We start from the raw sequence: 26,835 nt of genomic DNA, 5'->3' as shown, positions 1-26,835 counted from the left end.
TTCCTGCCTGCCTCTAGGCTGCCTTGCCATAGGCCAAATGGCTTTATTTATCAACCAATCAGAGCAACACATATTCGCAGTGTACAGAAACACATTCCCCCATCATTTCCCCTTTTCTGTCTAAACAAAAGGAAGGTCTTAACTTTAACCTAGTAAAATTACATATATCAAGCAAGGATTATAGTTATAATATCGAGTCTATTTGTATTTTGTAAAATTAAAGAAAATATTTTATCCTATATTTGTGAGTCTAAAGTTTTATATCTAATTTATTTATCATAACCAAGGAAAATTATACTTATAACTATCTAGTCTTCAACTACATCAAAGACCTCAGAAGGATATAATATTACCTAAGTAAACAGGAAGTGCATTGTAAGCAACTTCCAAAAATCTTGAATGATAGAGACAGCTGGCTGCCGGGACAGTCACCTAAAGTTCTTCTGTAATGTTGGGGCATCCATTTTTAGCCCATAAGACTAGAGTCTCTCAGTCATTTTTCTCTGTGTCCTTTAGAATGTCTAGCAGTATCTTCTGTGAAGCAGGAACTTGAAGGATCATTTTGCCTTGCAAAGTTTAGTGGTCACTTCCCTGTGGGTCCTGCATGTCCAGTTGATACAACATTTTGTCAAGCAGTCCAGGCAAGAACAGTTTCTTGCCCAAATAGCTATTTTTGCCAGGAAGAAGATAAACTCCATATGGAATGTCTTCGACGCCCATCTTTCTCTCTGAAGTAAATCAGTGCAGCCAGGAGCAGGTGTGTCTCATTGTCCAAGAAAGTCTAAGGTTTTTTTTGTTGTTGTTTTTTGTTTTTTTGTTTTTGGTTTTTTGAGACAGGGTTTTTCTGTGTAGCTTTGCACCTTTCCTGGAACTCACTCTGTAACCCAGGCTGGGCTCAAACTCACAGAGATCTGCCTGCCTCTGCCTCCCACATGTTGCGATTAAAGGCATGTGCCACCACTGACCCGCCCAAATCTAAGTTTTTAAAACATTTTAAATGCCATATTCTGTAGGTCTTTGAAGTGTCTGGAGATTATCTACCTAATTGAATTATATGTATCTATACCTAGAAAACTTAACATGACTATAAGTTTGACTATCATAGAAGACTAATTGTTAATCTGTATTTCTTAATTACCCATTACAATTTAAATGAGCTGCACAAACATAATACCTTAAATAAGAGTAGAAATATACATACAATATAACAAAATTAACTTTAAATTTGTATCAATAAACTAAATCCATAGCATTGTAAAACATTTCAAGCAAGTTGTTGCTCTTTAAAAGCAGATTCAATAATTTACCTTTTTATCCTATCATATCTATATCCTATATTTCCACATCATACAAACCGGTATTTCCTGCCATCCATATAATACCCATATAGAATATTGTCCCTACACACCAAGCAGTTACCCAGTGGATACTAGCTGGGTATCCTAATTCAAATCAGTCCTGCACTACCTGGAGTGAGTCAGACCCCAAAGAATGAGACCAACACGGTTCCTCTTTCAGATATTAGCTACAGATTTCAGGATGTGACCTGTGCCTCTGACTATAAATGGGGCTTTCCCATGGTCTGATTCACTGGGTGGCTTATATAACTCAGAACAGCCATACATGAGAGATGCAGAGGGCAAGGTGCACAAGCGAGGTGGTACTGCCATGCTTTCCCTGGGTTCACCATGCATTTTCCAGGTGCTACCTACCTGTACTAGAAATACTACTGTATTTGAAAGCATAGCACACAGTCTTTATGATGTCTTCCATACTTAAAGACAACTGGTAAACCCTGAGCCAGGGTGACCAACTTAACCTTCAGTACCATTCTAGAGTTGCTGAAAGTACTAACCTTCTAGCCTCACCAAAGTCTCCCCTGAGAACTGTTCCCAGCTTGTTGCTCAAAAGGTGCTTTCCATCAGCCAAGTGACTGGCAAATAAAGATATTATCATCCTAGAGTCCAAGTGTGCCAAGAAATTAAACTAAATATGTTTGTATGCTAATGATCATCATAGCATTGGGGATAGAAAATATTATTTCTTCCTTTTCCTTTTTTTTTTAAAGGATTTATTTATTATGTATACAGTGTTCTGCCTGCATGCCAGAAGAGGGTGCCAGATCTCATTACAGATGGTTGTGAGCCACCCTGTGGGTGCTAGGAATTGAACTCATGACCTCTGGAAGAAGAGGCAGTGCTCTTAACCGCTGAGCCATCTCTCCAGCCCCCTTTTCCTTTTTTTTTTTTGAGACCGGGTATCATTTTGTAATCCAGGTAATCTTCCTGCCTTAACCACTCAAGCGCTAAGATGACACGCAGAAGCCACCATCCTTAGCTCAAAAACATATTATTTCTAACAAAATATATACTCTGTTCACTAACTGACTACTCCAAATGCTCCAGAGAATGAATTGATTGATTCCACACTAGAACTCGGATTAGCTGATTTAAAGGACTGCTGCCTAATTCAAGGTGGAATCAAAAGCAGAGAATGGCTTGAACTATTAGAGACAGTTTCTCCAGAAAGGAATAAACTAAACTCAGAGGGAAATCCAAGGGACAGTGCTGTGTAGCTAGCCCCCCCTCCCACAGGGCAGCTGGTGAACATGAACCAGTGGGGCCTGTATCACCTCATTCTGCTGAACCTCCCCAAGGGCTCCCAGGCCTCTGTGGGAAGTGCTATGGCATGGCTGGGAGTTATAGGACCACTTGGATGGGGATCAGGGTCTGGCACTCACTTCTTTGCCTTAGCCACTGCTTCAATGAAAACCTGCTTGTATTTCTGCACTTGCTGCCTTAGAACCTGAAACTTATCCTTCTTGCCCTCACAGATCAGCTTGAGATCAGCTTCCAGCTCGGCACGGAGGTCAGGCTTGGACATCTCATAGCCCATGGAATCGTAACCTGCAGGGAAAGAGCAGAGCTGTGAGGTAAACAACACCACCAGGAACTTGGATACCTTGGCCTCCCCACTGTCTACCATAACCTCCCTCCTGTTTTACCTTCCACAAGTCCCATGCCCAGGTGCCCAGGGAGGAACCGCTTGTCTGAGGTGAGTCCCACATACATCCGGGCTTTGATGGTTTCAATGTGTTCTGCATGAGTTGCATCAGTACCTAGAAAACATTTCCTTATCATCATCATTGTTATCATCATTGACAGGGTCTAGTATAGTCCCAGCTGGCCTTGAACTTGCTATGCAGCCAAGGCTGTCTTTGAACTATGAATCCTCTTCTACATTCCAACTGCTAGAGTTGCAGGTGTTTGCCACCATGTCCATCTCAAGTCCGAATTGTTCTGAGTGATACGGACCGCAGCACCAGCACAGCCTGTGGGTACCTCGTTTACCTCTTTCGCCTGGGCAGATTTTGCAGGTAAGATCTCTTCTTCACATCTGACTTACACTAGTAATCCCACAGGCCACCTTGACTCTCCTCCCTCCTAACCCTCGAGGGCCTGTCAGAATTGTCAATCCCAGCCTCACAACTTCTCCTTTAAACCCTTCTCCCAAATGCTGGGATTACAGGCCCATGCTACTCCTCTTTAATTTTGAGGCAGGGACTTCCTAAATTGTCAGTCCAGTCCTGGAACTTGCAATCTTCTTGCCTCAGCACTTGAGTTACTTGTTCTTTTTTTTCTGAGACAGGGTTTCTCTGTGTAGCCCTGGCTATAACCCGGAATTCACTCTGTAGACCAGGGTGGCTTCGAGTGCTGGGATTAAAGGTGTGTGCCACCATCGCCCAGTTGAGTTCTTTGTTTTTAATCAAAATGAACAACCAATCCAAAGGACCTAAGATGCCCTCACCTGACTCTTGAGTTATAATGAACACTACATGATCACACACACATGGTGTGGTGTGGGGTTCAAGAGCACTGGGAGGACTGGGGTCCCCGGCTCAGTGTCACAGTGCTTGCCTAGCTTGCACAAGACTCTAGACTGCAAAAACAAATTAAAAAAAGCACATTAGCCATGGGGTTATTTGTACTAGATATTAACAATGTATGCATTTGCTGAGCTTAGGTAAGTTGTTAACCTTTGCCGGTTTGCTGTCAATGTTTTTTCTCTTTTTAAGTTGGGGTTTGGGACGGAATCAGGGCCTGGTGTATGGAAGCTAAGTGCTCTGCCACTTCACTACCCTCCAGCCCTTCACTTAAACTGTAGAATAGGGAGGGATAGGAATAGAATGCCTTCCCTGAGAGGAGGTCATGCCTGGACTACCACATGCCCAAGAGCCATGAGCTCCCCACACCAGATACTGACCGATACCATGCTTCTCCATGAGGGCAATGAGGTCAGCCTCGGTAAGCAGCTGGGGTGGGCTGGTCTCCCCATCCACCATTTCCACAGTGCTGGGCTGAAAGCGGAAGCCTTGCTCATAGATGGGGAGGAGCTATGGGAGGAGCAGGTGTGGAGTTCAGATGTTTGTCATCACTGAGTTCAGCCCTGCTTTACCAGGCAACACAAGGCTGGAGCACAACTCTGCCCCTCCCTGGGTGGGGTCCACCTCCTCATCACCTTGTCACTCCAGTGATCATAGGGATACACATCCAGGTAGTTACGGGCCAGAATTACAAGGCCATGGGCTACGAAGCGTTCCTGAGCAATGTCAATCTCTATGGTAGTCTCTTGCCCCTGGGCATCCTGGGAGCAGCAAGCCAGGAAATGGCGAACGATGAACTCATACAGTCGCCGTTCATCTCCCTGAGAAAAGAAAGAGAGTGAAACTCCTTTCAGAATAGGATGTCTCCAAGAGCACAGTACCACTGGAGTTTCAACTCGGTTTCTGCCACTGTGAGCCAGAAGTCGGCACAGACTGGAACACGGGGCTCCTCAAGCACAGCAACACTGACAGTCCTGGGAAGCTACAGTCTTTTAGGTTGCTTTATGTTTCTTTTTTTGTCTTTTCTTTTTTTGGTTTTTCGAGACAGGGTTTCTCTGTGTAGCTTTGCGCCTCTCCTGGAACTCACTTGGTAGCCCAGGCTGGCCTCGAACTCACAGAGATCCACCTGGCTCTGCCTCCCGAGTGCTGGGATTAAAGGCGTGCGCCACCACCGCCCGGCTTGTCTTTTTTTTTTAAAAATATTTTTTTAAAGTTTTATTTATTGTGTATACAGTGTTCTGTCTGCATGTATGACTGCAGGCTAGAAGAGGGAACCAGATCTCATTGTAGATGGTTGTGAGCCACCGTGTGGTTGCTGGGAATTGAACTCAGGACCTCTGGAAGAGCAGCCAGTGCTCTTAACCTCTGAGCCATCTTTCCAGGCCCTGTCTTTTGTTTTTTGTTTTTTGTTTTTGTTTTTGTTTTGTGAGATAGGGTCTCCTTACGGAACTCTGTCTGTCCTAGAACTCACAGAAATCTGCTTGCCTCTGCCTCCTGAGTATCAGAATTAAAGGTGTAACTCATAAGGAAAAATTCACAACCCTAAACAGGCAAAGGTAAGCAACAGCTTCTCTGATATGAGCCTCATATAAACAGAAACGAGGTAAAAGAACAAGAAATTAGCAAGATACTTTCTGAATAGAGACAGGCAGCACTGGACACAATAGCTTTGGACTACCTTCATGCATGCACTCAAGCAGTGATTTGTGGGGGGTAATATTCCATCAGTCAGGTAAGCAAGATTTAGTGAGGCTCACCTACTAAAAAAGCCCAGGAGACACTCATATATCTAAAACACATCCCCACCCCCTTTTGAGACAGAGTTTCTCTCTGTAGCCCTGGCTGTACTGGAACTTACTCTGTAGACCAGGTTGGCCTTGAACTCAGATCCACCTGCCTCTGCTAACTAAGAGCTGGGATTAAAAGTGAGCACCACCACCACCCAGCCACAATTCCTCTTTTAAGGATTCATTTACCCATTCCATCTCCCCAGCCCAAATGTTATCATTTTTAAACAGTAAACACATAACATGCATTTAAACACATGACTATCTGTGTAGAGCTCCTGTTACTTCCTTTGAATGAATTCTGACCTCCACACATAAGCTGTGGTATGTGTGCCCCTCCCCCACAATGAATAAAATATAATAAAAATAACTAAGACTAGGTATGGTGGCACATACTTTTTTTTTTTTAAATAAACTTTTTTTTTTTTAAAGATTTATTTATTATGTATACAGCATGTGTGCCTGCAGGCCAGAAGAGGGCACCAGATCTCGTTACAGATGGTTGTGAGCCACCATGTGGTTGCTGGGAATTGAACTCAGGACCTCTGGAAGAGCAGTCAGTGTTCTTAACCTCTGAGCCATCTCTCCAGCCCCCGGCACATACTTTTAATCCCAGCACTTGGAGAGTAGAGACAGTTGGATCTCTGAGCTTGAGGTCAGCCTGGTCTACATAGTGAGACTTGTCTTAACACAAAGGTTGGAAATTTAAAACAAAAACAGATTCACTGAAGGCTCCCTCTTGAAATGAAAGACATTTTGGTATCACTGTTTCCAGAACCCAAAGCCCACAGAGCAAAGTCCAGCCTTACTACCCACCCTGTACCTGCACTGTGCTCCAGCAGGATTCACACGCAGAGAAACTAACCTGCAAGCCACTGGTGTATTTGGTGGGGTGAATGGGAGGGTGAGCTTGATCAGATTTGCTCCCATTTCGTGGAGTGGGGCCACCTCGCTCTAGAATGTTCTGAGCAAATCCTCCCCAGTGTGGGTCCAGGGTTTGCTGTTCCACCAAGGCAAACAGGTTTAAGTCTTTGGGGAAGATGTTTGTTTCTGTTCGGGGGTAGCTGATGTACCTAAGAGAAAGGTACACCAAAGGACATGAGTAGGTCTTTTCATTGGTTTGTAATTGGAAGTTGTAGCCACCCACCTGACACTGCCAATGGAACCGTCAACTTCCTAACCTGGCAGTTGGAGATAAGGCCCCTTAAGGGGCGAAAAGCAGCGGGCTTTCCTGCTAGGTCACCCCGGAAACATACAGACAAGAAAGCAGAAGCATAAGGTAGGATGAAGGCCTAAGACTCTGCAGTTCCTTATGGCCTGGGCATACCACTGGTCCCTCTTAACAATCAGTCTGACAGAAGGACCCTGGATGGTGTGAGCCTCAATGGACTTCACTGTTCCAGTAGCACATTCTTCTATAATTTTTAAAAATTAACTTTATTATTTTATTATTTATGTGCTTTACTTATATGTACACCTGTGCACCATAACTGTGCCTGGTGCTTCCAGAAGTCAGCATTGGATCCCTTGGACTTGGAGTAAGAGATGATGGTTATGAGCCACCATGTAGGTGCTGGGAATTGAACCCAGGTTCTCTGCAAGAGCAGCAAATGCTCTTAACCACTGAGCGATCTCTCCAGCCTCTCTATAATTTTTCTTTCATTTTTTTTGTTTTTCCGAGACAGGGTTTCTCTGTGTAGTTTTGGTGCCTGTCCTGGATCTCGCTCTGTAGTCCAGGCTGGCCTCAAACTCACAGAGATCCACCTGGCTCTGCCTCCCGAGTGCTGGGATTAAAGGCCTGCGCCACCACTGCCCAGCTTAAAAGATTTTTTTAGGCTTATTTATGTTTTGTCTGTATGTATATATGTGCAACAGGTACATGTCTGGGGCCCTCGGAGGTCCGATGAGGAAGTCAGATCCTCCGGAACTGGAGTTACAGATGGTTTGAGCCATCTGGTACTGGGAATCAAACCTGGGTCTTCTGTAAGAGTAGCTAGTGTTCTTAACCACCAAGCCACCTGTCCAGCCCTCTACAACTTCTTAAAGCATATTAAGAATAATGTTGCCCAAGTGTTGGAAAGATGTCTCAGAGCACTGACTGTTCCTCCAGAAGACCTGGGTTCAATTCCCAGCACCCACAAGGAAACTCACATCTATCTGTAATTCCGATTCCAGGGGATCCAATTCCTTCTTTTGGCCTCTTCTGGCACCAGGCACAAATGTGGTGCACAGACATACATACAAGCAAAACATTCATATGCATAAAATAAAAACGAATAACCAAAAAACAAAACAAAAAAAACAAGAAACAATATAACCCACTAAACTGTTCGATAGAACTGTTGACATGTGGCAGTGTCTAGCATTCTAGCATGCGTGAGGGATGACCTAGATTTAATCCTTAGTGTTAAAAAAAGAAAGAAATTTGAATGTTTTGTGCTTTATTTTCACATACATCTTTAAAATCTACTATGCATTTTATACTTACAACACTCAATTTGGACAACCCACCTTTCATGTTCTCAAGCAGAGGTAAGTGGATAATAAGGACACTTCACTGCTAGGGCACTCACTGACCCCAGAGGTAGGAGGATTCTAACAGGCAAACAGCTCCTAAAGGTGCTGCCTGCTGGCTGACATTTGCCAGGACCCAGGAGAATGGCTGAGGGGCCAAGAGCAGGATTTAGCACAATGGCAGTATGCTTACCTACTGTGTGCAAGGCCTGGATAAATTCCCAGCATGAAAGGCAGGGAGGGTGGTTTCAGATTGCTCCGTGAGCTCTTATACTCACCCTTGTGTATAGAGCTTTTCTGCAACCCTCATGGTTTCTTTAGCATTTATCCTCAATTTCCGAGAAGCCAGCTTCTCCAGCTCCTGTCAAGAGATCGAAGGATGAAGCTTGTGAGCCAGAGCTCAACACAGCGCCTACTTCATCTTCAGGCAGGTCTGGCCCTGTCACTTCAGCTACAGCCATCATGCCAAGAGGGGAAGACTGCCCAAGGGAAGACTCCTGGGATTGGTCGGCCAGGCAGATCACGACTGGTAGGGGTTCTGTTTGTTTAAAATGTATTTTTAACAAGAACAACAACAAAACCAACCAATTAAACAAGAAAACACAAATAAGAGCGTGGTGGTGCTTGGAATGTAGAGATGGGCAGATCTCTGTGAGATTTAGGTTAGCCCAGTCTATTGAGTTCCAGACCAGCCACCTGGTCTATTGAGTTCCAGACCAGCCACGGCTACATAGTAAAACTTGTTTCAAAAAACTACAAAAACATAAATAAAAAAATATTTTTTTCTTTGGTTTGAAACAGTATCTCATATACTCCAAACTGTCCTTGAACTCCTGACTCTCCTGCCTCTACCTTGCAAATGCAATGATCACCACGGGCATCCATCACATCTTCCTAAGGAAGCCAGTGAGTGGTTCTTCACCATAATGTGCAACTGATACTTGCCCAAGGAGTTGGCAGGTTTATAGCACCATGCCTAGATAGTGTGTTGTTGTTGCTTTTTCTTTCTTTCCTTTTTTCTTTTTGAAACAGTTTCTCTGTGTAGCCCTGGCTGTCCTGGAACTCACTCTGTAGACCAGGCTGGCCTTGAACTCACAGAAATGTGCCTGCCTCTGCCTCTCGAGTGCTGGGATTAAAGGGATTCACCACCACTGCCTGGCCCCAGATGGTGTATTTTTTTTTTTAAAAAAACACAAGAGCTTTGTATGTAGCACAGGCTAGCCTTAGCTAGCATTGGCTTCCTTGATAGCTAGGCTCACAGACAAGTGCTACCACTCCTATTGAAATCTGTTTTTTTTTTTTGGTTTTTCGAGACAGGGTTTCTCTGTGTAGCTTTGCACCTGTCCTGGAACTCACTCTGTAGCCCAGGCTGGCCTCAAACTCACAGAGATCTGCCTGCCTCTGCCTCCCGAGTGCTGGGATCAAAGGCATGCACCACCACTGCCTGGAAAAATCTGTCTTCTTAATAAGTAATCTGACAAGAGAATGAAGCTAATAAAGGCAATGTGAGAACCACACTTAAGAAAACATGACTCAACTCTCAAAAATTTCCACTAGACACTGAAAAACATCCTTTGTTTTGAAGGGCCCCAGCATACTTGCTTAGCCTAACGCCATTTTTGAGCAGGGCCTGAAAAGTAACTAGAGGTCAGAAAAACAACTTGTACCCTGGATGAGAGCCAAGTCAGCAGGCGTGTCGAGCTCGGGGAAAAACCACGAGCTGTCCTGAGTTTGAACCTGGCCTCATACGAATCGTCCAATCAGAACCCTGTAAACTATGCTTCCTGCTTCTGTACCCGCCCTTCCGCTGCCCAACCCTATAAAAACCCTCCACTCCAGCCCGTGGGCGCGCCAGTCTCTTCAGCCTCTGGAGGGACTGTATCGCCCCGGGTACCCGTGTTCCTGAATAAAGCCTCTTGCTGTTTGCATCTGACTTGTGGTCTCGGTGTGATCTCTGGGCGAGGGTCTCTCCAGAGGGAAGACTCCAGTCGGGGGTCTTTCATTTGGGGGCTCGTCCGGGATTTGAGACCCCCGCCTCGGGACCACCGACCCACTGTCAGGAGGTAAGCTGGCCAGCCACTGTCTGTCTGTATTGTCTCAGTCTGTTTACTTGTCTTTCGTTTTCGTCGGACGTCCTAAGTCAGGTCTGAGTCGGTGGGGGCTGAAGGAGCTGACGAGCTCGGACTTCGCCCACCGAAACCCTGGAAGACGTTCCACGGGTATCTGAAGTCCCCTCTGGGGCACAGGAAGTCCCCTCTGGGGCACGGGAAGTCCCCTCTGGGGCACAGGAAGTCCCCTCTGGGGCACGGGAAGTCCCCTCTGGGGCACGGTTTTTCGGGGCCACCCACGCATCAGAAGGATACGTGGTACTGGCAGGGGACTGGTACTGGCAGGGGACGGAGAATTCAAACACTCCGCGTCCCCATCTGAGTTTTTGCTTTCGGTTTTACGCCGGAGCCGCGCAGCGAAAAATTCTGTGGTCTGTCTTGTCTGTTTGTTTCTCGTTGCGTGTTTAACCCTTCTTTATTTGGAGACCACCATGGGACAAGCTGTCGCCACCCCATTGAGCCTAACCAAGGACCACTGGTCCGATGTTAAGGCCCGAGGAAACAATGAAGGTGTCATTGTCAGGAAGAAGAAATGGATCACCTTCTGCGAGGCCGAATGGGTCATGATGAATGTCGGCTGGCCGCGAGAGGGATCTTTTAACCTCTCTCTTATTTCGCAGGTGGAGGGTAAGGTATTCGCCCCTAGCCCTTATGGGCATCCCGACCAGGTCCCATATATCACCATCTGGAGATCACTGGTCGAGAACCCATTTCCATGGGTTAAGCCTTTCCTTCCGCAGCCCCCTCCAGTCTCTAGGCCTTCTGCGCCCCCCAACCCAGACTCCTCCCTTTACCCCGTGCTCCCTCACAAGGAGACTCCTAAGCCTCCAGTCCTTCCCCCAGACCCCAATACTCCCCTTATAGATCTCCTGACGGAGGACCCACCACCATATCGAGCCGGACCACCTGGAGAGCCGGCCAAAGCGGCCCCAGCCGCCGCCCCGGTGGCGGCGTCCCCGGCCGTGCCCGTGGCAGATCCGGAAGTCACCTCGACTCGCAGGACCCACGGGACTGAAGAAGAGGACGCAGCCCCGTCCCCCATTGCCGGCCGCCTCCGCGGCCGCCGGGATGGCCCCCCTATTGAGTCCAGGGCCTTCCCGCTTAGAGAGGGGCCGAATCGCCAGTTGCAGTACTGGCCCTTTTCAGCCTCAGACCTCTATAATTGGAAACAACATAATCCCCCTTTCTCCAGGGATCCTGTTGCCTTAACTGGCCTAATTGAGTCCATCCTAGTGACTCACAGGCCGACTTGGGACGACTGTCAGCAGCTCCTGCAGACCCTCTTAACAGTAGAGGAGAAGCAGAGAGTTTTCCTGGAGGCCCGGAAGCAGGTTCTGGGCGACGATGGGAGGCCAACCCAACTCCCAAATATCATCGATGCAGTTTTTCCCTTGACCCGCCCAGACTGGGACTTCAATACACCTGAAGGTAGGGAGCATCTACGTCTCTATCGCCAGTTGCTCTTAGCGGGTATCCGAGCGGCCGCCAGAAGGCCTACCAATTTGGCCCAGGTAAGGAATGTGATACAGAGAAAGGAAGAAACACCCGCTGCATTTTTAGAGAGGCTGAAGGAGGCTTATAGGATGTACACTCCGTATGATCCAGAAGACCCAGGGCAAGCACCAGGTGTCATCCTATCATTTATCTATCAGTCTAGCTCAGATATCAGAACCAAATTGCAGCGGCTGGAAGGTTTACAGGCGCTAGGTTTGCCAGACTTATTGAAGGAAGCAGAGAAAGTGTTCAATAAGAGAGAAACTCCTGAGGAGCGTGAGGAAAGGAGATGGCAGAAACAAGAGGAAAGGGACAAGAAACAGCATAGGGAGATAAAAAAGGTTTTGGCCGCCGTTGTGTCTCAGGGACAGCGGAGAGAGGGAGATAGGTCGGGAGAGCGAAGGAGGCCACCCCTTGATAAAGATCAATGTGCTTACTGCAAGGAGAAGGGACACTGGGCCCGAGAGTGCCCCAAGAAGCCACAAGGACCCCGCCGGCCCAAGCCCAAGACTGTAGACCTCCTTAGTCTGGAAGACTAGGGGAGTCGAGGCCAGGAGCCCCCCCCTGAGCCTAGGATAACCCTCAAGATCGGGGGGCAGCCCGTGACCTTCCTGGTTGATACTGGTGCCGAACATTCAGTCCTAACCCATGCCGGAGTGCCTCTTAGCCGGCATTCTGCACTGGTGCAGGGGGCAACTGGAAACAAGAGGTATTATTGGACTGCCGAGAGAAAAGTCCAACTGGCATCAGGGCAAGTAACTCACTCTTTTCTGCACATACCTGAATGCCCCCATCCGCTGTTAGGACGGGACCTATTAACCAAATTGAAGGCACAAATCTATTTTGATGAGAAGGGACCGAGGGTCACGGGTCCTAAAGGAGACTCTCTACAAATCCTTGCCCTCAGTTTAGAAGAAGAATACCGTTTGTTTGAACCAGAACCCCCGGAGAAATCTCCTGAGGAACTACAGAACTGGCTGAGAGAGTTTCCTCAGGCCTGGGCAGAGACTGGGGGCTTGGGGCTGGCACACGATCAGCCACCGCTGGTGATCTCACTAAAGGCCTCCGCAACTCCCGTTTCAATTAGACAATACCCAATGTCACGGGAAGCTCATGAGGGGATCAAGCCCCATATTCGAAGGCTCCTAGACCAAGGGGTGCTAAAGCCCTGCCAGTCCCCTTGGAACACCCCTCTCTTGCCTGTTAAGAAACCGGGGACAGGGGACTACAGGCCGGTCCAGGACTTGAGAGAGGTCAATAAGCGGGTGGAGGACATACACCCCACGGTGCCCAACCCCTATAACCTTCTGAGCACCCTCCCACCGACCCACGTCTGGTACACTGTGCTAGACCTGAAGGATGCCTTCTTTTGTTTGAGACTGCACCCTCAAAGTCAAATGCTATTCGCTTTTGAATGGAGGGACCCAGAAAAAGGGCTTTCGGGACAGTTAACCTGGACCCGGCTCCCTCAAGGCTTCAAAAATAGCCCAACCCTCTTTGATGAAGCCCTACATGCAGATCTGGCCGGATTCCGGGTCGAACACCCAACCCTGACTCTGCTCCAGTACGTGGATGATCTACTCCTGGCGGCCAGGAGTCGAACCGAGTGCCTGGAGGGCACTCGAGCCTTATTGGCCAGACTTGTACAAAAGGGCTATAGAGCCTCAGCCAGAAAGGCTCAAATATGCCGAGACAAGGTTACCTACCTGGGCTACACCCTGAGCGGGGGGCAAAGATGGTTAACAAGAGCGAGGAAGGAGACGATAATCTCCATCCCCCCTCCTCGGAACCCCCGCCAAGTTCGAGAGCTCCTGGGTACGGCTGGGTACTGCCGCCTTTGGATTCCTGGCTTTGCCGAACTGGCAGCCCCATTGTACCCCCTCACTAAACCAGGGGCCATGTTCCAATGGGAGGAGAAGCATCAGAAAGCGTTCCAACGGATCAAGAAGGCCTTACTCGAGGCCCCGGCTCTGGGTCTGCCAGATCTAACCAAGCCCTTTGAGCTGTTTGTGGATGAGAACTCAGGTTTTGCCAAAGGGGTACTGGTGCAAAGACTGGGACCTTGGAGGAGACCTGTAGCGTACTTGTCCAAGAAATTGGACCCGGTGGCTACAGGATGGCCATCATGCCTCCGCATGGTGGCAGCCATCGCCGTATTACTTAAGGATGCCGGGAAGCTGACTCTGGGACAGCCGTTGACTGTGCTGGCCTCCCATGCAGTGGAGGCCTTGGTCCGACAACCACCGGACAGATGGCTTTCTAACGCCAGAATGACTTACTATCAGGCCTTACTGCTGGACTCAGACCGGGTAAATTTTGGGCCGACAGTTTCCCTTAACCCTGCTACCTTGCTGCCACTGCCTAGCCCCTCCGTGGAGCATGACTGCCTCCAGATTCTAGCCGAAGCACATGGCACCCGCCCTGATCTGACAGATCAGCCGCTTAAGAATCCAGACGCTGTCTGGTACACAGATGGGAGCAGTTTCCTGGAGGAGGGGAAACGCAGAGCCGGGGCAGCTATAACCACCGAATCGGAAGTAGTATGGGCATCGTCACTCCCGCCCGGGACATCGGCCCAGCGCGCAGAACTGATTGCGCTCACCCAAGCTCTCCAGATGGCAGAAGGTAAGAAGCTCACAGTTTATACTGACAGCAGATATGCCTTCGCCACTGCTCATGTCCACGGGGAAATCTACAGACGGAGAGGCCTGCTGACGTCCGCGGGTAAGGAAATCAAAAACAAAAAAGAGATCCTAGACCTCCTAAAGGCCCTGTTCCTCCCGCTCCAACTCAGTATTGTCCACTGCCCAGGGCATCAAAAGGATGACTCTGCGGTAGCCAGAGGGAATCGGCTGGCGGATCTGACTGCCTGAACTGTGGCTTCCCAGCCAGCAGGGAGCAGCCAGTTGATGGCCATACAAGAACCACAGCCTGAGAGAGACCCCGTGCCCTATAGCCCAGAAGACCATGAGCTAGCAAAGAAAATGGGGGCGGACTGGGAACAAGGAAGACAGGCATATATACTAGGGGACCGGATGGTCATGCCAACCTCCCATACCCGATACATGCTAAGATTCCTCCATGCTTTGACCCATTTGAGCAAAAACAAGATGAAGACCCTATTGGACAGAGAAAACACCTGGACAGTGCTGCTGAACCAGGATCAGGTACTTCAGCAGGTAACTTCTACCTGCCCAGCCTGTGCTCAAGTCAACGCAGGAAAGGTTCATCTAAACAAGGGGGCCCGCCAAAGAGGCCATCGTCCTGGTGTTCATTGGGAAATAGACTTTACAGAAGTAAAACCCGGACTCTATGGGTACCGGTACCTCCTGGTCTTCGTGGACACTTTTTCTGGATGGATCGAGGCATTTCCAACCAAGAATGAGACGGCTAACGTGGCAACAAAGAAACTGTTGGAAGAAATCTTCCCCAGGTATGGGATGCCTCAAATATTGGGGTCGGATAACGGGCCTGCCTTCGTCTCTCAGGTAAGTCAGAAGGTGGCCAAACTATTGGGGGTTGATTGGAAACTCCATTGTGCATACCTCCCCCAGAGCTCAGGACAGGTAGAACGAGCTAATAGAACAATCAAGGAGACTTTAACCAAATTAACGCTTGCAACTGGCACTAGAGATTGGGTGCTCCTTCTTCCCTTGGCTCTCTACCGAGCCCGAAATACTCCTGGCCCACACGGCCTAACCCCTTTTGAGATCATGTATGGGGCCCCACCTCCTGTTGTAGACTTTCTCCATCCTGATATTTCCTCCTTTGCTACCACCCCTACTTTAGAGGCACATCTTCAAGCCCTCCAACTGGTGCAGAGGGAGATCTGGAAGCCTCTGGCCAAGGCCTACCAGGAGCAGCTAGACAAGCCGGTGGTGCCCCACCCCTTCCAGATCGGGGACTCCGTTTGGGTCCGACGACACCAGACCAAGAATCTGGAACCACGGTGGAAGGGGCCCTACACTGTCTTGCTGACCACCCCCACTGCACTCAAGGTCGACGGGATTGCTGCATGGATCCACGCCTCGCATGCGAAGGCTGCCAGGGAACCCGACCCAGCAGGATCCAGAAAGTCAACATGGACAGTGCGCCGCACACGAAACCCCCTAAAATTAAGGTTGGCCCGCGGCTCCTCTTCCTCCCCCTCCTCTTAATCTCTGCCTACCCCCAGGGGACTAGGGCGGCAGAGAGCCCGCACCTAGTTAAGAGGCTCACTTGGCAGGTTATCTCACAAACTGGGGAGACGGTCTGGCAAACGACCGCCCTTCACACCCCCTTCACATGGTGGCCCAACTTGCATCCAGATCTCTGCCAACTAGTAGCAGGGTCAGGGGACTGGGACATCCCTACCACTGACCCCATGAACCCCAGAGCACCAGACGTCTGTCAGGATGGTAAGGGAACTTGCAAATGTAGTGACGGGAGATATGGATGTGGTCACCCTGAAACCAGAGCAGCCCTGTCACAACTATCCTTTTACGTCTGCCCCCGGGATGGTAGGGACAGAAAGATGATTAGACAATGTGGGGGTTATGAAAGTTACTTCTGTAAAGCATGGGGATGTGAAACAACTGGTAATACCTATTGGGAGCCTTCATCCACTTGGGACCTCATTAGGGTAAAAAGGGCTACCCAAAGAGAAAGCCACTCATGGCGTCCTCTTACTCAAGGACGTTGTTGGGGAACTGTCACGTCAGGAAGAGATAACACTTACTGGAAAGGGGGGGGGCCCTGTGTAAATTTCACCTGCAACCCCCTGAATATATCTTTTACTCAAAAGGGAAGGGAGATAACACAAGACTGGATTAAAGGTAGAACATGGGGACTTAGACTTTACATGACGGGATGGGACCAGGGAGTCGTGTTTACGATTAGGCTTAAAATCACAGAGCCCTCCGCCTCTATAGGTCCCAACCAGGTTCTCTCTGACCAAAAGCGCCCCTCTTTACCCACTCCGGCACCCCCGAGGGCTACCCCCCGACCCAATTCGGCCATTCGCCCAAGCACGGCTCCGAATGCCACTATAACCCCAGTCACCCTCCAGCCACCCAGGCCCGGTACGGGAGACCGGCTATTGAATCTTATAGAGGGCGCTTACTCAGCCCTCAATGTTACCAACCCAAATCAGACTCAGGAATGCTGGTTATGCCTAGTCTCCACACCCCCCTATTATGAGGGGGTGGCCGTAGTCGGAAGCTTCACCAATTCTTCTTCACCCCGTCAGGATGTGCCTCGACACCTCAGCATAAGCTCACAATCTCCGAGGTGTCAGGACAAGGACTATGTCTGGGGATAGTACCCTACACCCACCAACACCTGTGTAATCGCACCCAGGCACTTGTTCCAGGACCCCACTATCTCGTGGCTCCCAACGGGACTTATTGGGCCTGTAGCACTGGACTTACACCATGCCTCTCCTCCTCAATACTAGCCAACACGGCCGATTATTGTGTGCTCATAGAACTGTACCCCAAGATAGTCTACCGTGCACCTGAAGATATCTATGCCCGATATGAGACGGGTCCCCCGTATAAAAAGGGAGCCAGTCTCGCTAACCTTGGCCCTGATACTAGGTGGGTTAACTATGGGAGGAGTCGCTGCCGGAATAGGCACAGGTACCACTGCCCTCATGGAAACCAACCAGTTCAGACAACTCCAGGTTGCCATGCATACCGATATCCAGGCACTGGAGGAATCCGTGAGTGCCTTGGAAAAGTCACTCACCTCCCTGTCTGAAGTAGTTCTGCAGAACCGGAGGGGATTAGACCTCCTCTTCCTGCAGGAGGGGGGGTTATGTGCCGCCCTTAAAGAAGAATGTTGCTTCTATGTGGATCATACTGGGGTGGTGAGAGATAGCATGGCTAGATTAAGAAAAAGATTAGAGCAAAGACAAAAACTCTTTGAAGAACAGCAGGGATGGTTTGAAGGATGGTTCAGAAGGTCCCCCTGGCTCACCACCCTCATCTCCACCCTTATGGGACCCCTTCTGATTTTATTGCTCCTTCTGACGCTCGGGCCCTGTATCCTAAACAGACTTGTCCAATTTATCAGGGAACGCGTTTCTACTATTCAGACCTTGGTATTGACCCAACAATACCAACGACTCAACCAGGTGGAAATGGAGCCACATCCCTATTCTTCCCCATGAATGGAGGATTCCATTCCCTGAGATAAGAAAATGGGGGAATGAAGGGCCCCAGCATACTTGCTTAGCCTAACGCCATTTTTGAGCAGGGCCTGAAAAGTAACTAGAGGTCAGAAAAACAACTTGTACCCTGGATGAGAGCCAAGTCAGCAGGCGTGTCGAGCTCGGGGGAAAAACCACGAGCTGTCCTGAGTTTGAACCTGGCCTCATACGAATCGTCCAATCAGAACCCTGTAAACTATGCTTCCTGCTTCTGTACCCGCCCTTCCGCTGCCCAACCCTATAAAAACCCTCCACTCCAGCCCGTGGGCGCGCCAGTCTCTTCAGCCTCTGGAGGGACTGTATCGCCCCGGGTACCCGTGTTCCTGAATAAAGCCTCTTGCTGTTTGCATCTGACTTGTGGTCTCGGTGTGATCTCTGGGCGAGGGTCTCTCCAGAGGGAAGACTCCAGTCGGGGGTCTTTCAGTTTGAGGCTTTCTAATACCGTAAGCTGTTCTTTTCTATTGACAATCTGACAAAGGCAGGGAGGGCATGGTGGTGCATGACTTGAATTCCACACTCAGGAGGCAGAGGCAGGCAGATCTCTGAGTTCAAGACCAGCCTGGTCTACATAGTGAGCTGCAGGACAGTTAGGACCCCATTAGAGGCCTCATCTCAAAAAAATCAAAATAAATAAACAAAAATTTAAAAAAGGACCAATAAGACATCAAAATTATGTGATTATATAAAGATTGCATTATTGATTGCTTGTGTTCCTCTTTTGGTTTCAATACCTTATATAACAGTTGTATTAAGAGGCTGAGCTAACTCAGGTCTTCCGAGTGTTTTTCTGTGTGGCCTTGAGATTTGAATGATATTCCTTCCTTCCACTAGGCCATAGTCCATGCAAAACTGTAGCCCCAACAACAGAAAGTAACTGTTCCTTAGAGGCTGGAATAGCAGGAACAACCTATCTGGAACATACCACAGTGTCCAAAGCTTGAGGCCTCCACTTGCTCTTTGGCTTAGACCTGACCTCAACCACAGTTGCCACGGGATCCTAGAAAATGAAGCACACAAAGCCCACATTAGCCTGGAGTATACCACCTCAAGCCCCTGTGCTTGATCAGCCGGTGATCAGGGGAGCATCCCATATAATATCATGCATAGTTGAAACTGGGTGCCATTATTTCCTTCCTACTCAAGCCAAGACTTGAAAGACATTTTCACAAGTCTGTAGGTGGTCTAGAACTGATGAAATTCCATAGTTTGTGATCTGAGTCAAGTCTTCAACCTACACATGCTCCTGTTACATTTTTTTATTTTTTAAATTCAGGATAATAGGGTTGGAGTGTAAGTCAGGGGCAGAGCACTTGCCTAGCATGCATAAGGCCTAGGGTTCCAACCTTAGCATCACATACCTTCATACTTGAGATATAAACAGCGAAAGTTATACAATACAAACTGCAAAACTTTCAAAGACACTGTGAATGGACATAAACTTAAATGGTTTCCTAAAGAGATTTATATATCACAATCCAAATTTCTCTTTCACAAGAGTGGGAACCAGCTGCTCTTCCCAAAAAGCTCAAAGTCTGTCACTTGCCACTTAGTTGGCATAATAGCCAAGCAGAAGTGCAATAGATGTTTATGATTACACTAATTTATTATAGGCACGTGGGGGGCAACCTGTGCATGCCATAAGCATATGTGAAGGCCAGAGGACAACTTGCAGGAAGTGGTTTCTTCTTTCCACTATGTGGGTCCTAGGGATAGAGTTCAGTTGCTCAAATGTCACCCTCACATCATCTAGAATAAACAGTCCCCACACTACACCAGGTCACCTTCTATGACTTTCTCTATAAACAATTTCTGTCCTGGCAATATCGTTTTCCAAAATTCCCTCCTTCATGTGTGACTTGCACTTTCTCTGTGACCAATGGAAGGAGGTTGGGCCAAATGTTTAAATTCCTTCCAAGATCCAGGGGTCCAGCTATAAACGGGCTTAGAAGACTCATCCTAATCTCTGTTGAAAGTATGTATTTCAGCAATCTACTTCTAAAATTTCTGACTTTATCTAAAAGTTCTACTTAATTTTTTTTTTGAGACTTGGTTTCATGTAGCCCAGGTTAGACTCAAACTCAGCAGGAGTTGAGCTGATCCTCCTGCTTCTACCTTCTAAGTGAATGCACTGTTATACGCAGCTCTCTTTGCTGTTGATCAGGACCTACCACTGCCTCACAAATCAGGCATTCCCTACTGCAGGCCCTCCCTTAGGACAAAGATCTTACAAGTTCCTGCTGTGACTGTTAGAACACAGGCCTCAGCTGGGAGTCTATGGGGAGAAATCCCAGACTCCCCAGGAACCACCTTTGAATCATGACCCCACTTGTGCTGTGGAATACCTCCTCTGTCCAAAACAAAACAAAACAAAACACTAACCTGTAAGAATCAAAAACAGCCCTTTGTTTCCAGAATCCAAGGCTTTCCTTTAAGATTCTGTCATGCTGCTTACAGTCTGTTACTAAATCTCTTCTAATGCTGTCCCATTTTATGAGCATCATTAAGGCTGGCCATCGTCATAGCCTATAACTCTAATAAAGCTCATTCTAAGGTAATTTCATGTCAGTATCTGTCCATGAAGCACCATCAATTTCTAACACTTGCACAACACAGGGTCTCACTACATAGACAATGCTAGCCTTGAACCTGCCTCAGCCTCCTAAGGGCTGGGATTACAAGCATGCACCATCATAACTGACCACTTTACACATGTTTAGTGCTGTTTTCATGGTTTCTAATGATGCTGGTTCCTAAAAAAAGTGATGTGTGCATGTGCATGCATGCAAGCAAACAAGCAAGCAAGCAAGCAAGCACACACGCACACACGCATACAGGCTCACATGTGGAACACAGACAGCAGTCTTGAGGAGTTGGTTTTCTCCTTCCACCATCTGTTTCCCGAGGGTTTAATTCAGGTTTTCAGGCTCGGCAGCTGGCACTGAGCCATCTTGCAGGCCCTGGGGGTATAAACTCTAAGCCAACATGCAAGCACAGTCCAGCGGGAACCAGCAGGAAAGAGTTGCTGGGAGTGCATACAGCGCTTCTCAAAGAGCTCCTCACCTCCATACAGAGCTGATACAGGACAAGACAGGCTGTGTGGTTAAAGAGACGGTATCTTTTCCAGTTGAACTCCACGGTCCCGTCTTTGTGGTCATGAGTTACTGTATTGGAGAGACAAACAGAGCTGTCTCAGACAAGCCACCATATGACAGACAGAAAATGATACATTCCAGGGAAAATCAAAGCTCTTCATTCAGGGAGGAGTTCCGGACAGTAAGGGACTTTCAGTGGACTCTGACACTATGACAGGGCAGGGTGACGGGCAGCAAGGCCGAACAATAACCAAACCTTCACTAAGCTCTGCAGACCCCTTGTCTTCCCGGGGCCTGCAGACCCCAGAGCAAAGAACCTTGGAGCTTTACCTTTAATTCTGTGGAAGACTTCTGGCACAAAAGCCTGAATGGCTTTGAACCTCTCCACCACAAACCCTAGCGTTGGGAACTGGCAACTGCCATAGCTGATGAGCTGCTCTGCCAGAACCTCAGGGAAAATCCGCTGGAGCCGCAGGGTCTGGAACCGTGTGAAGGCAGCTCCTACAAAAGGAGGGAACAAGAGAGCATGAAGCATAACGTTACTTTTGGTCCCAGGACCTAACGCCAAGGTGCCACTCAGGCAACGGGCAGCCCCATCTAGCTCCTCACCAATCCTCAGGTCCAGCTCTTGCCTCACGTCCACGGCATCACTTACTCTCTGGTCAGGCTCAGTTAGGTTTTCACAGGCTGCCCTGACGGCACGGGGCGTGATCTCAGAGAAACGGGCTCTCAATACCTGTAGATTGGGCTTTACTGTAGGAGAGAAGGAAGCACAGACGCCAAACTTAATCTTAAGTGCAGCAGCACAAAAGCAACTGCTCTTCTCCTTCTTTCTCCAGACAGGGTTTCTCTGTGTCGCCCTGGGCCTCACTCGGTAGACCAGGCTGGCCTCGAACTCACAGAGATCAGCCTGCCTCTGCCTCCAGAGTGCTGGGATTAAAGAAGTGCACCAATACTACCTGGCTTTGCAACTGCTCTTCTTAAACCACCACGACATCTATCAGTTTAAATTAATGGAATACAAATAGCAAAGAGGGAAAAGGTATTATAATCCTTTTTAAAAATTTATTTCTTTCACATCCCCACACCACCACCCCTCCCTCCTCCCCTTCCACTCCCCCTCAACCTATCCATCCTTCATAAGCGCTCAGAAAGGCGCCAGCCTCCCACGGGCATCAGCAAGGCATGGCATATCAAACTGCCCTAAGACCAAGCACCTCCCCCTGTATTCAGGCTGGGCAAGGTTTTAGAATTTTATTTTTTTTGGTGTTTCGAGACAGGGTTTCTCTGTATAGTTTTGGTGCCTGTCCTGGATCTCGCTCTGTAGCCCAGGCTGGCCTGGAACTCACAGAGATCCTCCTGGCTCTGCCTCCCGGGTGCTGGGATTAAAGGCGTGTGTCACCACTGCCCAGCTAGAATTTAATTTAAGTGTTGTCAGAAATGACAATGGGGTCAATTTCAGCTGAACTAAGATACTTTTGGTGAACTTTTTGAGACTTAAATCTTACTTGGATCTTTTGGCTTAAATTTAGGAAAAAGAACAACTTGAACAGTTAAAAGATCTCTTAAAATTTTATTTTAGGAAGCCAGGCAGTGGTGGCACACACCTTTAATCCCAGCACTTGAGAGGCAGGGGCAGTTGGATCTCTGAGAGGCTAGCCTGGTTTACAGAGTGAGTTCCAGGACTGTTGCACCGAGAAACCCTGTCTCCAAAACCTATATATAATATATATATATATATAAAATTTTTAATGATATGTATGTGCATGTGCACGGTTCTGTGTATGACTGAGGAACTTGGCCAGAGCCCTCTTAACTAGCCCCAAGCAGAGACACTCAGCAGTAGACTCACCAGCCTTGCATACATGGATAATCTCAAACCCGATGTTTTCACCTTCTCTGTCACAGTCAGTCCAGATCACCAGTGCCTGACAATGCTGTGTCTCTCGTTCCAGAGTCTTCTGAAATTACAAGGGGAAAGTGCAGTCAGCAGGGAAATTACTTGGCTCCTTTCCACTAAAGAATCTGATTTAGGAGGCTGGAGAGATGGCTCCGTGGCTGTTCTTCCAGAGGAACACACAGCAGCTCACAGCCACCTGTTCCGGGGGCTCTGACCCTCCTCTAGCCTCGGGGGCACCAGACACGCATGTGGTGCACAGACAAGCATGCAGGAAAATACCTATACACATAAAACAAAACTAAGTTAAATTTAAAGAAAGAAACCTGACTTAGCTAGGCAACATAGCTCATGTCTGTAACCCCAGCACTGGATTACACTGAGGTAGACCACTATGAGTTTCTGGTTAGCCTGGGCTACAGAGTGAAACCATGCTTCAAAAGTAAACAACAAAATCCAACCAACCAACCAAACAAACAAAAAACTCAAACAGAAACAAAAACAAAGCAACACCAGAGTCCATCAAGAAATGGGACTGAGGGCCGGGTGGTGGTGGCGGCGGCGGCGGCGGCGGCGGCAGCGCACGCCTTTAATCCCAGCACTCGGGAGGCAGAGCCAGGCGGATCTCTGTGAGTTCAAGGCCAGCCTGGGCTACCAAGTGAGTTCCAGGAAAGGCGCAAAGCTACACAGAGAAACCCTGTCTCAAAAAACCAAAAAAAAAAAAAAAGAAATGGGACTGAGGATCAGCACTGGTCTTGGAGTATTCAAACTTTGCAGGGAGGTGGGGGCACAGAGCAGAGAAAATTGCTCATGATATGTATGGTTTCTGCTGCAATCCCAGACCTGGGTATATAGAGAAGACCGAGGGCTTCACACCACTTCATCAGTGTGATAAAATCAAAACTCGGCTGTGAAACACTTCTACCATCAGTTCTGGTCAAGGTTCAGTCACTGAGTAAGTTCCTTCCTAACCCCCTCCCCAGACAAGGCAGCTTAGGCTGGTCTAGCACTGCCTACATAGTTGAGGATAATCTTCAACTCTAGCTCCTTCTGTCTCCATCTCCCCCTTGCTGGGATTACAGGCGTGTGCTATCACACCTGCTTTATGGAGCATCTAGATTAACCCAGGGCTTCTTACATACTAGGAAAGCATTCTACAAAATGAGCTACATTCTCAGGCCTGTTCCCTGAGTTTCACAATAATAAAACTTTCCCAGTTAGAACTAAGTGCCTTGAACTGGTAATTTACCCTCCCACCCCTATTATTATTAGTAGTATTAGTAGTAGTAGTAGTAGTAGTAGTAGTATTGTGTGGGAGGGCATGTAGATGCCACACAACAACTTTGTGGAATCAGTTCTGTCCTTTCACCTTAAAAAATATTTAAAATTTTTTATTAATTTTAATTATGTGTATATGTGTGTGTTGGTGTGTGGATTATGTGTATTTGAAGGCAATGCCTGAAGGGGCTGGAAGTATTAGATCTCCTAGAACTGGAATTACAGGTGGTTGTGTGCTACCTGAAGTGTGAGTTGTGTGTACTCTTAACCACAGAGTCATCTCTCCAGCCTCGTATTTTTTTTAATATATTTTTTAATATATTTTTCATATGTGTATATGTGTATTTCTGTGTGAATATATATACAGGTGTGGGGGTGCCTTCAGAGTCTAGAAGAGGACATTTGATCCCTTGGAGCTGGAGTTACAAGCATTGGAGAGCAGCCCACCTGGATGCTGGGGACTGAACTTGGGTACTTTGGAAGAAGAGGAAACACTTTTCAGCACTGAGCCAAATCAAGCTCTCTTTCCATCTCTACATTGGTTCCCAGCAGTGAACACAGGCCACCAGACTTTTGCTGACCTGACAGTTTTCTTTTCTTTTCTTTTTTAAAGACAGGGTTTCTCTGTGTACTCCTAGCTGTCCTGGATCTCACTCTGTAGACCAGGCTGGCCTTGAACTCACAGAGATCTGCCTGTCTCTGCCTTCTGAGTGCTGGGATTAAAGGTGTGCACCACCACTGCCTGGCTGACAGTTTTCCTTTTTGAGACAGGGTCTCAGTATGGAGTCCTGGTTGACCTGGTACTTGCTATGTAGACCAGGCTGGTCTCAAACTGAGAGGTCTACCTGCCTCTGCTTCATAACAATTTACTTTTAAACAACCAATTATACTTTGTACTTTTTTTCAAGACAAGGTCTTGCTAAATATAAGTAGTCCTCACTGGCCTTGAACTGGCAATGATCTTCCTGGCTCTCCCTTGGAAGGAAGAGATGTGGGTCCATATTACTTCATCTTACTTTGAAGCTTTTAGAATTTACCTAAGGGTGAGATGGGGGCTAGAATTAATTATTTAGTAACATTTATTCCTTGAATTTCATTTTAAAAGTTCCTTGGGTTCTTACTTAGGTGGCTCATGCCTGTCATCCTAGCACTTTGCGAGAAGAGACAGGAGTATCTGTGCATGGTGAGGCCAACCTGGGCTACATGGCAAGACCATGTCTTCAAAACAAAATGAAACACTTCATTTATACAATGGGTGGAAAAAAACATTTTAAAGTCATGATACTGATTGGGCGTGGTAGTGCACACTTTAATCCCAGCAGAGGCAGGTGGATCTCTATGAGTTTGGGGCTAGTCTGGTCTACATACTGTATTCCAGGCCAGCCAAGGTTACATAGTGAGACTCTATCTCAAATAAATAAACAATCAATTATGATACTGAGGTTGGTGGGAAATTCCAATGCATTGAAAATGAAGAAATCATTCAGTTCAATGACTTGTAGTTGTTTTAATCTCAGTGTCACACATCTTCCAAAGATCTTACCTTGATGTCTATAAAATTTTCTGGGCAGTACTTTTCAATTTCTGCTTCAAAGAGGACTAGGGGATTGCAGCTGTGCCTAGAATAGAAACAAAAACACAAAGCCTTTACCAAGAAGGGACAGAGAACCCTACATTAGGAATGTCTAACTACAGCAGGCGCACAGGCTGCCCTCTCCTAGGAACGGGCCTAGAGAGCTGGAGACAGAGATGCTACTCAGAAGAATCACTATATCCCAGGGATTCAAAGCCAGCGTGAGCAGCACAGCAGACCATGACTCAAAACAAAAACAAAAACAAAAACAAAAAACAACCAAACCAGAACCAAACAAATAAGGCTAGGCAAGGTAGCATGTGCCACTTGGAAATATTAGTCAGAAAGACTGAGCCGGGCGGTGGTGGCGCACGCCTTTAATCCCAGCACTCGGGAGGCAGAGCCAGGCGGATCTCTGTGAGTTCGAGGCCAGCCTGGGCTACCAAGTGAGTTCCAGGAAAGGCGCAAAGCTACACAGAGAAACCCTGTCTCAAAAAACCAAAAAAAAAAAAAAAAAAAAAAAGAAAGACTGGAGATAGACCATGTCTCAAAAGAGAGGAAAGGGAAAGTGGTCAGAGGATTAAAAGTAAAGCTATGAGTTTCTGCATACCACACTGTCCACTCTCCCAAGCAGATCAACAGGAGATGCGGACAAGAAACTCGGGAGTCAGGCCAGGCGGATCTCTGTGAGTTTGAGGACAGCCTGGTCTACAGAGTGAGATCCAGGAAAGGCACCAAAACTACACAGAGAAACGCTGTCTCAAAAAACAAAAAAACGCCGGGCAGTGGTGGCGCACGCCTTGAATCCCAGCACTCGGGAGGCAGAGCCAGGCGGATCTCTGTGAGTTCGAGACCAGCCTGGGCTACAGAGTGAGTTCCAGGAAAGGCGCAAAGCTACACAGAGAAACCCTGTCTCGAAAAACCAAAAAAAAAAAAAAAAAAAAAAAAAAAAAACCAAGAAAAAAAAAAAAAAAAAAAAAAAGAAACTCAGGAGCCCATTCGTGCACATCTGCAATGGA

The 26,835-nt window shown here is 47.7% G+C and overlaps 1 protein-coding gene across 3 annotated transcripts in view; it reads right to left on the bottom strand.

The window, feature by feature from the left end:
• Positions 1–26,835, bottom strand: part of Top3a (DNA topoisomerase III alpha) — a 54,024-nt gene that overhangs the window by 7,898 nt on the left and 19,291 nt on the right. For 2 of the 3 annotated variants that reach the window (XM_052757280.1, XM_052757282.1), the window contains 12 exons: positions 25,787–25,862; positions 22,921–23,029; positions 21,678–21,821; positions 21,399–21,569; positions 21,037–21,137; positions 18,899–18,973; positions 8,463–8,545; positions 6,536–6,743; positions 4,519–4,704; positions 4,264–4,393; positions 3,005–3,118; positions 2,741–2,906 (listed from right to left, as the gene is read on the bottom strand). In XM_052757280.1, coding sequence (XP_052613240.1) covers positions 2,741–2,906; positions 3,005–3,118; positions 4,264–4,393; positions 4,519–4,704; positions 6,536–6,743; positions 8,463–8,545; positions 18,899–18,973; positions 21,037–21,137; positions 21,399–21,569; positions 21,678–21,821; positions 22,921–23,029; positions 25,787–25,862 — 1,563 coding nt within the window. The remainder of the gene's footprint in view (positions 1–2,740; positions 2,907–3,004; positions 3,119–4,263; positions 4,394–4,518; positions 4,705–6,535; positions 6,744–8,462; positions 8,546–18,898; positions 18,974–21,036; positions 21,138–21,398; positions 21,570–21,677; positions 21,822–22,920; positions 23,030–25,786; positions 25,863–26,835) is intronic. The other variant, XM_052757281.1, reaches the window with a different exon arrangement.

Source organism: Peromyscus californicus, unplaced genomic scaffold, assembly GCF_007827085.1.
Source record: "Peromyscus californicus insignis strain IS unplaced genomic scaffold, ASM782708v3 Scaffold_3__1_contigs__length_106647218, whole genome shotgun sequence".
NCBI classification, from domain to species: Eukaryota; Metazoa; Chordata; class Mammalia; order Rodentia; family Cricetidae; genus Peromyscus; species Peromyscus californicus.
Note: the sequence above shows the minus strand (reverse complement) of the source record. Positions and strands in the feature narration are given on the sequence as shown.